At 50.9% G+C, this 13,942-nt stretch overlaps 1 protein-coding gene across 1 annotated transcript; it reads left to right on the top strand.

Moving 5' to 3' along the window:
- Nucleotides 1-909: 909 nt before the first annotated feature.
- Nucleotides 910-1,950, top strand: LOC140645602 (olfactory receptor 14A16-like). The gene has a single exon (XM_072849058.1). The coding sequence runs from the start codon at nucleotides 985-987 to the stop codon at nucleotides 1,948-1,950; it is 966 nt and encodes a 321-aa protein (XP_072705159.1). The 5' UTR covers nucleotides 910-984.
- Nucleotides 1,951-13,942: the final 11,992 nt, after the last annotated feature.

Raw genomic sequence — 13,942 nt, 5'->3', positions numbered from 1 at the left:
TTGAGGTAAGGCTCTCTGGGAAGAGTAGTTTCAGCTGCAGAGTCAGGCACTGATCTTGGGGGTCCTCCCATTCACATGTGTTTAAGGCAATGAGGTGTCCAGCTTTCCTCTAACCTGTGAAGCTCTTGCAATGCAGTCTGGCAGGCTAGGAAAGGAGCTGGGTTTCCCCTCACCAGGTGCCATCATTAGCACACTTGGCTGTCTCCTTGGGGTGTCCTTCCAAACTGTCAGATGCCTTCCAGGATGCACAATGAGACTTTGGCTAGAAATGGGGTACTAAGACCTTGAGAAAGGGGAAGACATTTAGTGGTCTGCAGTGGATGCCTCTGCTCTCACCAGTGTCTGGTGACTCTTCAGGGTAACGTGGGAGTGTGATCACCCTCCCTCCCAGAAAGGTGCGAGCACTGGGCAGCTGGGAACAACACGGAGGGACAGAGGAGCACCCCTCACTCTTCACTGAACCACAGGCAATCCTCTTGCCTTGTAGGACTCCCTCTGTTCTCCCTGAGTGCAGCAGAAATGCTGAGGGGTTCTGACATCCAAACACACTCCCCATGGGAGATGGAGGGGAGCTGTGAAAATTAAAATCACCTCTCCAACTGCCTTCGGCCATCCCCGTTCCTTAGCACTGGCAGTGCAGATGCAGACAAGCTCTTCTGTTTTGGGAGCAGTTTCCTGTGGCAAAGTCAGAAACTAGCACTGGCTCCTGCCCCCCACCGTTCCCATGCACTCACTGCTGCAGAGCAGGGCTGACGCCTCGGCTGCCAGCGCACAAAGCCCCTGCTCCTCACCACACACTGAACCAGCACCAACCAGAGCTCCAGCCAGAGAGCTGAAGGAAGGTCTCCTAGAAAGACAAAAGGGTGGTGGTGTGCAGCAGGGGAGGATTTATGAGAAATGGCTTGGATTTTGCTCTGAGAAGTCTCGCCTATTGTCTCACCACCTTCTCCTCCTTGGACAGGTCCCCATGCCCGGAGGCAGCAAATGTCCAATGCCAGCTCCATCACTGAATTCCTCCTCCTGGCATTCGCAGACACACGGGAGCTGCAGCTCCTACACTTCTGGCTCTTCCTGGGCATCTACCTGGCTGCCCTCCTGGGCAACGGCCTCATCATCACCACCGTAGCCTGTGACCACAATCTCCACACCCCCATGTATTCCTTCCTCCTCAACCTCTCCCTCCTCGACCTGGCCTCCATTTCCACCACTGTCCCCAAAGCCATGGCCAATTCCCTGTGGGACACCAGGGCCATCTCCTACTCAGCATGTGCTGCCCAGGTCTTTCTGTTTGTCTTTTTCATGTCAGCAGAGTTTTCTCTTCTCACCATCATGTCCTACGACCGCTACGTTGCCATCTGCAAGCCCCTGCACTACGGGACCCTCGTGGGCAGCAGAGCTTGTGTCCACATGGCAGCAGGTGCCTGGGGCAGTGGTTTCCTCTATGCTGTGCTGCACACTGCCAATACATTTTCAATACCTCTCTGCCAAGGCAATGCCCTGGACCAGTTCTTCTGTGAAATCGCCCAGATCCTCAAGCTTTCCTGCTCAGATGCTTACCTCAGGGAAGTTGGGCTTATTGTGGTTAGTCTCTTAGTAGCATTTGGCTGTTTTGTTTTCATTGTGGTGTCTTATGTGCAGATCTTCAGGGCTGTGCTGAGGATCCCCTCTGAGCAGGGACAGCACAAGGCCTTTTCCATGTGCCTCCCTCACCTGGCCGTGGTCTCCCTCTTTCTAAGCACTGCCATGGTTGCCTACCTGAAACCACCCTTTATCTCCTCCCTATCTCTCGATGTGGTGGTGGCAGTTCTGTACTCGGTGGTGCCTCCAGCAGTCAACCCCCTCATCTACAGCTTCAGAAACAAGGAGCTCAAGGATGCAGTTTTGAAACTGATGACGGGATGTTTTTCTAAAGCAGTAAACTGTCCTTTCCTGGATGCATATCACTCATAATGTATCTCATTACAGGCTCAGCCTGTCTTCTGGAGGTTTTGGTGGTGGTGGTGGAGGGGTTTTTTGCTCTGTTTTACATGTGATAATGTTGTACACAAAGAACTGTCTTTATTCATGCCATTTCTAATTATGTACCTACCTTTGTAGTGTTACCTAGAGATTGTTGAAAAGACTGTTGAAATAAGCGCCATGTTCTCTGTGCTTTTTTTTTTTTTTAAATAAAGGACCCTGCAGCAACTTCTTCAGCTGAGATCCTGTTTCTGAGACATTTTCTGGTGCTGCAGTGGCAGAGCCTGCGTGCAGAGGTGGAGGGCAAAAGAGTCCTGGCCCAGCAGCACTGCCAGGGAGCACCAGCGCTTGCTCTTTCTGGAGCTGTTCTCTTTTACATTCCACACTCTCTTTCTGAGCCCCTGTGTGGGGGTAAGGAAGGCTTGCTCTTGCAGCTTGGTCACAGTCCTTTTGGGTGGCAGTCCTGTGATTGCACGCAGTGACAGGCAATGGGCACTTCCTTGGCAGAGCTGACCTCCATAACAGAGTTTCCATCACCCAAGGGGATCTCCTGATGGCAGTGCCTGAAAGCTGACATTTTCTTCCAAAGTTTCTCTCAAGAACAAGCCCAGGAAAGTGCCCTCAAGAGGAAAACACGATTGAACAGCTAAATTGTTTGAGTACTCAGGGTGTGAGCACGCGGCAGTGTCCATGCACAGCCAGACCTCCTGCGGGAGAGAGGCAGGACCAGCAGAGCAGGCTCTAGTGTGTGCCCGTGTTCACTGTACACCCCAGGGAAGCTGCCCCAAGGCAACCGTCCCAGACCAGCCCATAACAATCACCATTTCCAGCACCGGACTCTGTCCTGGTTTCGGCTGGGATAGAGTTAATTTTCTTCCTAGTAGCTGTTATAGTGCTGTGCTTTGCATTTTACTATGAGAATAATATTATAACACCCTGATGTTTTGGCTGTTGCTAAATGGTGTTTACACTGATCAAGGACTTTTTCAGCTTCCCATGCTCTGCCAGGTGCACAAGAAATGGGAGGGGGCACAGCAGGAGAGTTGATCCAAACTGACCAAAGGCTATCATATGATGTCATGCCCAGTATATAAACTGGGGGAGTTGGCCGGGGGGTAGTGATCGCTGCTCGGGGACTGGCTGGGCATCAGTCAGTGGGTGGTGAGCGGTTGTATCTTTTTGGGTTTTTTTCCCTTTTCCCCCTCCCTTGGGTTTTGTTCCTCTCTCTCTCTTGTTGTTTTCCTTCTCATTACAATTCATTATTATTATTACTATTATTTTGTTCCAGTTATTAAACTGTTCTTATCTCAACCCATGAGTTTTCTTACTTTTGCTCTTCTGATTCTCTCCCCCATCCCACCGAGGGGAGTGAGCGAGTGGCTGCGTGGTGCTTAGCTGCCGGCAGGGCCTAAACCACGACAGACTCTCAGCCCTGCTCATACAGGTTGTTCATCCCTCCACAGTGGGACACTGAATGAGTAGCTCAGAAGTCCGTGTTTGTGTTGTACAGATGGAAGATCATGGAGCAGATCCTCCTGGAAGACATCTCAAAACCTATGGAAAAGAGGGAGGTGATTAGAGGCAGCCAACATGGCTGCACAAAGGGTAAATTGGGCCCGGCTAATCTGGCGGCCTTCTCCCATGGAGTAACTGCATCAGTGGACAAGGCAAGAGCTACGGATATCATCTACCTAGACTGCTGTATGTCCTTTGATATGGTCCCCCACAACATTCTTGCTGCTAAATTAGAGAGGCATAGGTTTGATGGATGGGCTGTTAGATGGAGAAGGAAATGGCTAGCTGACCACATGCAAACAGTTATAGTCACTGGCTCAATGTCCAAGTGGAAACCTATAACGAGGGGTGTCCCTCAAGGGTCCGTCCTGGGACCAGTACTATTTAATATTGTCCTGGTTTCAGCTGAGATAGAGTTAATTTTCTTTATAGTGGCTGGTATGGGGCTATGTTTTGGATTTGTGCTGAGAACAGTGTTGATAATACAGAGATGTTTTAGTGGTTGCTGCACTGGTCAAGGACTTTTCAGCTTCCCGTGCTCTGCCAGGTGCAGAAGAAGCTGGGAGGGGACACAGCCAGGATAGTTGATCCAAACTGACCAGAGGGCTATTCCATTCCAGATGACGCCATGCTCAGTATATAAAGCTGGGGAAGAAGAAGGAAGGGGGGACATTTGGAGTGATGGCGTTTGTCTTCCCAAGTAACCATTACGCATGATGGAGCCCTGCTTTCCTGGAGATGGCTGAACACCTGCCTGCCCATGGCAAGGAGTGAATCAATTCCTTGCTTTGCTTTGCTTTGCTTGCGTGCGCGGCTTTTGCTTTCCCTATTAAACTGTTTTTATCTCAACCCATGAGTTTTCTTACTTTCGCTCTTCCGATTCTCTCCCCCATCCCCCAGGCCGGAGTGAGCGAGCAGCTGCGTGGTGCTTAGTTGCTGACTGGGGCTAAACCACGACAAATATCTTCATCAATGACATCATAGACAGTGGGATTGGGTGCACCCTCAGCAAGTTTGCAGGGGACACCAAGCTGAGTGGGACAGTTGATTCAGTTGAGGGGAGGAATGACATGCAGAGGGACCTGGACAGGCTTGAGTAGTAGGTCCGTGCAAACCTCATGAAGTTCAACAAGGCCAAGTGCAAGGCCATTCACCTGGGTCAGGGCAATCCCCAGTAAAAAATCCAGTAAAAACTGGGAGATGAATGGATTGAGAGCAGCCCTGCAGAGAATGACTTAGGGATATTGGTGGGTGAAAAGTTGGACATGGGCCGGTAATGTGCTCTTGCAGCCCAGAAAGCCAACTGTACCCTGGGCTGCCTAAAAATAAACATGGCCCGCAGGCTGAGGGAGGTGACTCTCCCCCTCTACTCCGCTCTCCTGAGAGCCCACCTGGAGCACTGCATCCAGCTCTGGGTCCACCTGTACAAGAAAGACATGGACCTGTTGGAGCAGGTCCAGAGGAGAGCCTCTCTTCCTATGAAGACAGGCTGAGAGAGTTGGGGTTGTTCAGCCTGGAGAAAACAAGGGTCCGGGGAGACCTCCCTGCAACCTTTCCATATATAAAAGGGGCTCATGGAAAAGATGGAGAGACAATTTTTACAAAGGCCTGTAGTGACAGGACAAGGGGCAAGGCTTTTAAACTGAAAGAGGTTAGGTTTAGATTGGACATAAGGAAGAATTTTTTTTTACGATGAGGGTGGAATGGAAGAGGTTGCCCAGAGAAGTTGTGCATGCCCCATCCCTGGAAGTGTTCAAAGTCAGCTTGGATGAGGTTTTGAGCTATCTGGTCTAGTGAAAGATGTCTCTGCCCATGGAAGAGGGCTTGGAGTAGATGATCGTTAAAGGTGCCTTCTAACCCAAACTGTTCTATGATTCTAGGAGATGAGACTAAAGACATTGTGTGCGTGTGGCGAGATGAACCTGAGTGAGCACAAGCACCATCAGCTATTCTTGGGGTTGCCGTGAAGGCCTGTGGGAAAGACAGTGTCTTGAGGTCACTTCACACGGAGAGTAATGCGCCTGGGAAACCACCTGAATGCAGCACTGGGATGTGCTTCCTTGACCCGAGGATCCTGTGTCCATTCCTCATGCCTTGGGGCCTCTCAAACGAGTGCAAAGCAGGGCGATACACTGCAGGGCTTAGGTGCTTCCCAGCCTCTGGCAGTGGCAACAGGAGGCCAGGGAGACACTACAACTCTTGCAATTTGCTGCCTCTACATCTGCAAAGGAAGGACTCCTGTCTCGGAACACCCCTGTGTGTATGAGGAGTGCACGAAGCCAGATCAGGGGTGGACACCTGACAGAGCCCTGAAATTTCAGTGTGTTACTCCAGGAACAACCCCCACTCTCCCAGTGAGATTCATCTCAGCTGCCTTGGATAGGTTCTTTACAAATGCTCCTGGTCTTCTACATTACCTTCCCTTGCCTTTCTGGCCTGTGCCTTCAAATACACAGTATGAAAGAAGCTCGCCTGTGGAGTATCATCTCACCTGTGCAGTCAGAAGCATTCCTGCAAGCATGAGCAGCATTGCCATCTAGAAGGTGGCATTTCTCACATTTCAGACGTCACAGAGCACATCTAGGGAGTACGAATACACTCAGAGGCACACACCCCTTCGTGTTTCACCTCTCTGAACTTCCTTCACAATTGCTTTCAGCAACTAGCATAGGAAAAATGCTCTCCCTCCTAGGTGTCCTACCAGGAGAGATGGGACAAGAAGGACATAAAACCTTCAATGGAGAAAGGGGAATGGGACAATCAAACACCATCAGTTCAGTCACCCGTACTGCGAATAGGGAATGTCCCCAACCCTTAGACAAGTCCTCCCCTCTCTCTCGTGACCTGCCCCGTGATTGGTGTTGGGAACACCCTCAGCATTGTGCTGGTGGTGGACAACTTGAAGGCCTGCTATAGCTCCACCACTATGCCCCTGACGTGACCATGCTGCTGACCTGACTGGAGACAACACCATCTCTGCTGACAGCGGTGTTAGGAGTACTTTCTGCACCTTTGGCATGTACTGAGTGTTTCCTGCTGGTGGCCACATCCTGTGATGAGTACTGGGCTGTGGCCACCTGCTTCTCTCTGCAAGACTCATGAACTGGAAGGTCTGCTTTGAGAAGGCAGCTACACCTTGGCTAGGGGGATTTCTGTCATCTACAATAGTCACTTCATTCTTGTCCCAGATACAGGTCTGTGGCCCCAGTGGAGTGGACCACTTCTGTGATTTCACTGGAGCTCTCCTGCAGTGACACCATGACACTTCTGCTCTTTGCTTTCATAACCTGCTTTTTAGATGCAGTCCTCCCCTTCCTCTTCACATTTCATTCTGTGCGTGCATCAGAGCTGCCACCCTGGGGCAGCTCTCCCACCCAGCATGGACAGGCAGGAGGCCTTCTCCACCTGCTGCTCTCACCTCACCCGTGAAACCGTTTTCTACAGCATCCTCATCCTTGTCTGTGTGATGCCCAGAAAAGCCGCCCTGAGAGAGTTTGACAAAGCACGTTTTCTACACCATCCTCAGGCCCCTGCTCAAGCTCCTCATCTGCAGCCTGAGCATCAGGAAGTATGGAGAGGAGTGGGAGACTGAGAGAAATGCTCAGAAAAGCTGTGAGCTGCACAGAGAGCCATATGGAGTTGTGGGCCTGCTGGGAGAAACCACTTCTGGTTCTCTTCTGAACAGGCCCAGAAAAAGTCAACCGGTGTGTGCTGTGTCCTGGGCACTCTCCTGGAAGTGTGAGATATGGAGAAGGTTTTTGGTGCAGAGAGGTGCTAGTGGAGCTGGCTGGTTTCATTGTGACACCTCTCTCAAACGCCTTGGAAAGGCAAGAGCCATCAGAGAGGTTACATGGCTGGATTTTAGCCAGGCCTTAACATGGTCGCCCCTAGTTTTCTTAGAGCCAGATTGGTGATATCTTGACTAAAGAAGCAGACAATGAGGTGGATGGGAGGATGACTGCACGATCAGGCTCAGACGTCACCACTGGTACAGAATCCTCCTTGCAACCAGTCATTATCTCTGTTACCAGCACTTGGGCCAACACTGTTGAACATCTGGATTATCTCCCTGTACGATGGGATGGAGCTCACCTTCAGCTCCTTTGGCAAGCTGAGTGGAGCAGTTGAGCTACCTCATCTAGTTCACCCTGCCTCGAGCAAGAGAGTTGGTTGAGATGACATTCAGGTCTCTTCTAACCTGAGTTATTCTGAGTTATTCCACGGCCTGGGGGTCAGGGTTTGGCCTTGCTGCTTCATAAAACAAACCAAGGCTTTTCTCAGCATTACAGCCGCCTGCAGATTGCCTTTGCCTACCTGCAATCACAGCCTCCAGTTATCTGCTCTAACGAGTCCTTGGGGAGGCTTTGTCCCCCTCAGTGGGGCCAATCAATGCTTCAAGGTTTTTCTTCTGGCTTTGACTTCTTGAGAGGTTTGTTCAGTCTCCTCTCAGTATCTGAGCTTCACAGACCCAGGGCCACATACACCATGGGGCTCATTAAAATACAGAAAGCCTTAATGAGCTAGTTGCCTTCCTGTAATTTTCTTCACGTCTTCAAGACTTGTACAGCTAATTGGAAACATTTCATAGGGTAGTTTAAGAGGAAGATTTCAAAGTGTGCGTAATAAAAAATATTTTTTTAAATGTGGAATTTTATTAAATTCAGATTAAAGAAGAGGTGATAGCAGCATTCTCCAATTGATATTGATGCAGAGTGTCTCCTCAGGAATTCTGGACAGGCAGGAGAAGCAGGCCCTTGAGGTCTGACACTGTATGGACAACCTTGCTCCTCACCTCCCCAGCCTCACCATTTCTGTCATTGGCCACCTGGGCCTTGCTTCACTTTGCCTTACCTCAGACTTCACTGACCTCTGGGAGCTGAATGTTACAGCTCCATGGCACCATCTCCCACCTGATCTCCTTAGAGAACCGGCTGCACACAGGCACAGAAGGAATTTTCCTCTTTGCAAGCAAAGAAAAGTAAAGCATGATGAAGTTTCATGAACAATAAAACACACTCCTCAGCCATATGCTAAGTACAAGCTGCCTCTCATGAGGCTGACTTTCTACAAGGCATAATCTTATGAGAAATGTTGTAGATGGATAGATACAAAAAGGGAGATATAAACATAATTAGAGTTGGCTCTTAAAGAGAGACAATTAGACTACTGAAAGACAGGCAAGCTTTTAGTCCCAGAAGCTCAAAGCAGCAGCATAGGTGAGAGGTATCTGAATGAACAAAGAGTAAGGCAAGGAGAAAGCTGGGGAGTAATGGCAAGGGCCTTTGTCGAGGCAGTCTGCATCTGAAAAGATGACTTTAGAAATGGTCTTTGTGTCAGGACAGGGGAAAGTATATGAAAGATGAGAGAAATTAAATACACCATATAACAGGCAGAATAGCGGTAATGAAGTTATAGGGGAAGATTGATATTTCTGTGGAATGTGCCTTTGGAAAGGCCAAGGGATTGGTAGAGGTCTCTTGTGAGTGAGGACAAGCCTATGTTGCACCCGCCTTTGAAAGAGGCCAAAAGTGCACCCCAGGGAACCACAGGCTGTACAAGCTCACTTTGGTGAGGAGTGTGCCATCAGCTGGAGTCCTCTTGGGTGACATGTCTGGGACCCTGAAAGAGAAGCATGTGTCCACAAGCAGTCAGCATGGACATCCAAAGGGTAAATCATGCCTCGTCAACTTGCTTGCCTCCATGACGAAGTAACTGCCTTTGTGCGTGAGGGGAGAACAGTGGATGTTGTTCACCTCAGCTTAAGCAAGATTTGTGGCATGGTCTCCCCAATATTCTTGTACCCAAGTTAGGCCATTAGAGCCTGGACAGGTCAACAAACAGCTGGGTAAAACACCAGTTGGACGATGAGGCTGAGAGCAGTGGTGAAGGGGTCATAGCCTACCTGAAGGCCACTGGCACATCCTGGGACATTGTGGGGCAGCACAAGGGACTCTCCTGGGCCCTGTGCAGTTTAACATGTGCATCCATGACCCAGAGGAGGAAACTCTCACCACATTTGTCAATGACACTACACTGGAAGGACCATTCCTGTGCCTTAGGGATGTCATTCAGGAGAAACGAGACAGGCAGGAGGACTGTCCTGTCAGGAAATTCATGAACTAGAAGAAGAACAAAGGCCAGATCCTGCACCTGGGATAGACTAACGGCCTGCAGTGGCAGGGGCTGGGGACTGCCTGGCCAGGGACCAGATCTGTGTAAATGGCCCTGGTGGAGCGGGGGTACAGAGAGCACAACACGACCCAGCAGTGATCTACACAACCCAGTGTGACCTGGTAACAAAGGCAGCCAGCAGTGTCCTGGAGTGTATAAAGAGAAGCCTCACCAAAAGTGTGAGGGAAGACATCGTCTGCCCCTGCTCATCACTCGTTAGACCACCTGGACACTCCTGTGTCCATTTCTGGGCCCCCAGTTCAAGTGTACTGGGTCTGGCTGGGATGGTGTTAACTTCCTTCGTAGCAGCCCCTATGGTGCTATGTGTTTGCATTTGTGCCTCAAACAGCGTTGATAACACACCAGTGTTTTGGCTGTTGCTGAGCAGTGGTTGCAGAGTGTCAAGGTCTTCTCTGTTTCACACTCTGCTCCCTCCCAGTGAGTAGGCTGGGAGCAGGCAAGGAGTTGGCAGGGGAACACAGCCCAGAAAGCTGACCCCAACTGACCAAAGGGATGTTCCATACCAGATGATGTCATGCTCAGCAAGAAGAGCCGGGGCAGAGGAAGAAGGAGGTGGTTTTTGTCATTCAAGGTGTCTGTTAAAGGGAGGCTGGCTGGGCATCAGTCTGCTTGTGAGAGGTGGTGAGTGATTGCCCATGCGTTGCCTGTTGGTTTTGGTTTATGTTTGGTTCTATCTTTTTCTTTTGCCTGTTAAACTGTTTTTATCTCAACCCACAAGCTGCACAGCAACTCATGCAGCAGCACTGGTAGGGACCTGACCGGCTAAGGAGTTCCCTGCGGAGAAGGGCCTGGGCACCGTAGCGGATGCCATAGGAGCCAGTGGGTCTCACAATTCCAAAGGAGAATAAAGAGGTGCGGGTCCTGAGGAGGTCTAGCAAGATGGACCTAGGGACATAAACTATGAGGTGTGAGGAGAGTCTGAGGGAAGTGGGCCTCGCTAGAGCCTGCTGAAGTGGAGGCACAGGACAACCTAATGAGAGCCTACAGCTACCTGGAGAGATGATGGAGCCAAGCTCGCTTCTGCAGTGGCCAATGAGATGACAGAGGCAACAGCCACAAACTGCCTCTTGGGAGCTCTAGGCTGAGCCTTAGGAAAAATATAAGGGCCTAGGAGGAGCATTGCTGTGATCTCCACCTTTGGAGCGCTTCAGGTTTCAGCTCCACAAAGTCGCAGCCAGCCTGGAGGCTGGACTAGAGAGCCCCAGCAGTCTCTTCCCCACCACCCTTTCCATGAGCCTATGCCTTGCAACGTGCCCTCCAAGAAGAGACTATGCTGGAGGTGAGGGTCTCTACATCACAGGACAATTCAGAGTAAAAGGGAGCTCAGGAAGTCTCGAGTCCCGCCAAGCTCCAAGCAAGGCCAGCTCTGGGCTCAGAACAGGTAGCGCAGTAAATGTCAGCATTTGCAGAGAGAGTTTACACATGAACCAGGCATCTAAGGCACCGTTACAGAAATGGAGATGAGGCATTTGACCAGCTCCCTGAACACAGCTGTCACTATGCCATGCCTCCTGAGATTCCTGGGAACATCCACCTTCTTGTGCAGAAGAGTATGATTCTTCTGCAAGTTTCCTGGCACATCTCCAGAGCAGGGGTGCTTTAGGCTGTAAAAAGAATTGAAAAAAGCCTCTGACTTGGGTACTATCAAATTAATTACTGAAAGAGAGGGAGATGGAGGGATCTCAGGGCTTCCAGGTTCCTGCTGAAGATTTCAGCCTCCAAGAAAGGAGCTCCAAGAAAGGAGTTTTGAACTAATATAGCCTTTTGATCATTTCACTTGTGATGGCTCTGCTTCCCACTTTCCACAAATGTCACCCAGAAATCTCACCTGCTTTTCCTTCCTCTCCTCCCCAGACATGACCAAGTGATGGGAGGAAAGGAAAAAGAAAGGCCCTAGTCCTCTGTGAATCACCTGGGGTGTGGCACTTGGAGGGCCACAGTGTCATTTCATTGTACACCCCATAAAGAACCAAGCTGGGAAGTGAGACTGCAAGCCCCAATCAACAGGGTTCATGGACAGGCAAGGCTGTGCCTATGGCTGGTCTGGAAACCAATACACCTACAGCATAGCTCAAGCTGGGGCTGAAGCTCAGGCTTGGGCTTCAATGGTCCCCTGGGCCCATGGACAGAGTTGTGGGTCCAGGCCCCATGTTAGGCTGGTCAGGGTCATGAAGGCCTATGGATGCTCTCAGGGCCCTGACACTGCCCCCATGGGATCCCACCTACCAGTGCCCTCCATAGGGCATCTTCTCATGCCCTGAAGTCCAGGCTCTGTGCTCTGCTACCCTCCTTCCCCACCTCCCTGGAGATCCGGGAGATCAGCATTTCATGGTCACCACAGCCAAGGCTGACACTGGTATTCACATGCCTGACCAGCTCTTCCTCTTTTGGGAGTGCCAGGTCCAGGTGAGCAGAAGACTGAAGGGACTCTTTGGCAGCTCTGCTAAGAACGTTTCCACAAACAGCACAAGAAACCTCCTGGAAGGTTTGCATCCTGCTGTCTCCCTTGACCACTGAATACCGAGGAAACGGAGTCCCCCAGAAGAGCCAGGTCCTGTGATCCACTGATTTCCTCAGATCATTTAATTGAGACATTGTTCATTCCTCACCCTGATGTATGACCTGTAAATGGCTGGGATGGAGTTAATGTTCTTCATAGCAGCCCACAGGGTGATGTGCTTTGGATTTGTTACTAACACAGCACTGATAACGCAACAGTGTTTTGGCTATTGCTGAAGAGTCCTTGCAGAGCATGAAGGCTTTCTCTTTTTGCCACTCTGGCCCTGCAGCAAGTAGGCTGGGGGGACACAAGAAGTTGGCAGGGGCACAGCTGGGACAGCTGGCCCACAATGACCAAAGGGATATTCCATTGCAAATGATGGCAGGCTCAGAAAAAAAAAAAAATCCACCCAAACTCAAAGGAAGAAGGAAAAATGGGAGATATTTGTGATCAAGGAATTTGTCTTCCCAAGGCCTGCTTTCCTGGAAATGGCTAAACATCTGCCTGCCGATGGGACGTAGTGCATGAATTCCTCATTTTGCTTTGCTTGTAGACACAGCTTTTGCTTCACCTATTAAAATGTCTTTGTCTTGACCCAAGAGTTTTCTTGCTTTTGCACTTCCAATTCCCTCCCCCGTCTTGCTGGGGGTGGTGGGGGTAGGGGAGAGTGAGCAAACGACTTTGTGGGTGCTTAGCTGCTGCCTGGGGTCAAACCAAACCAAACACCTACCACAGTGCCAACATTTCTGGCCTCTTGACCCACACACACCTTGACCAATGAGCTTTTCTGATTTATTTTCTCCCCTTGTCCTGTTGAGCTGGGGGAGTGAGCAAGCGGCTGGGTGGCTGTCTGGCTGCTGGTCAACATTAACCCACCACAGGACCACCCCAGGACTGCTGCACCCAGTATGGGGCTTCCCAACACAATACAGACCCTGACAGACTGGAGCAAGTCCTGCAGAGGCCAGAAGGATGGTTGGGGCCTGGAGCACGTTATGGACAAGGAGAGGCAGAGAGAGCTGGGGTTTTGAGAAATCCCTCAGAGTCAAACACTGGGGCAAGGACCCAGGCCAGCTGGTGGGATCTGAATCACTGGACAGTTTCAGTATTTGTCAAGACAAGGCCATGAGCACCTGCTCTAGCTGGAGCTGTCTGAGAATGGGCTTGGCTGAGAGAGCAGCTGTGGCAAGAGCTCTGGGACTTGGTGTGTAAAGAGTGTCAGTAGGAAACTGGTTTCCTCTTTATTAATCATGGCTGTGGAATTGGGTATCACTGAGCCTCGGAAGAGGACGGAGGTGATCGTACAGCAAAGGTCCCTTCTCAGGGCTGGGGTGTATGGCCAGAGATGGAAACGGCTGGTGTGTGGGACCAGTCTGGGACAATTTTCCTAGGGCAGCTTCCTCGGGGTGTCCAGGGAACATGGCACAGACCAGGCCCCTCTCTTCTGCACCTTTGGTGCCTTGCTTCCTTCATTTTGTCACCTGGCTCTGCCTTGTGAGCACCCTGCTGTGTGCCCTTCTCCTGCACACTCACACAGCTTAGCTCTACACTGGTGTTTCCTCTTCCAGGACGTTTCCAGCCCAGCCCCAGCTCCAGCTCTCCACACCTCCCCTGGCCCCATGGCAGTGCCCACCACAGGGGGCTGCAGCACTCTGGGCACTCAGCCACAGCTCCGGCTGCTCTGAAGGGCACAGCAGCTCCTGGAGGTCAGACGGGGGGGGTCAGCCTCCCCACCAGCCCTAGGGCTGCTGCTGGCCAAAAGGGCAAGCGGAAACA

This window comes from Ciconia boyciana, chromosome 35 (assembly GCF_034638445.1).
Source record: "Ciconia boyciana chromosome 35, ASM3463844v1, whole genome shotgun sequence".
Lineage (NCBI taxonomy): Eukaryota > Metazoa > Chordata > Aves > Ciconiiformes > Ciconiidae > Ciconia > Ciconia boyciana.
Note: the sequence above shows the minus strand (reverse complement) of the source record. Positions and strands in the feature narration are given on the sequence as shown.

Coding starts and splice junctions, on each gene's coding strand:
- LOC140645602 (XM_072849058.1), top strand. CDS start 985: ATGTCCAATGCCAGCTCCATCACTGAATTCCTCCTCCTGGCATTCGCA.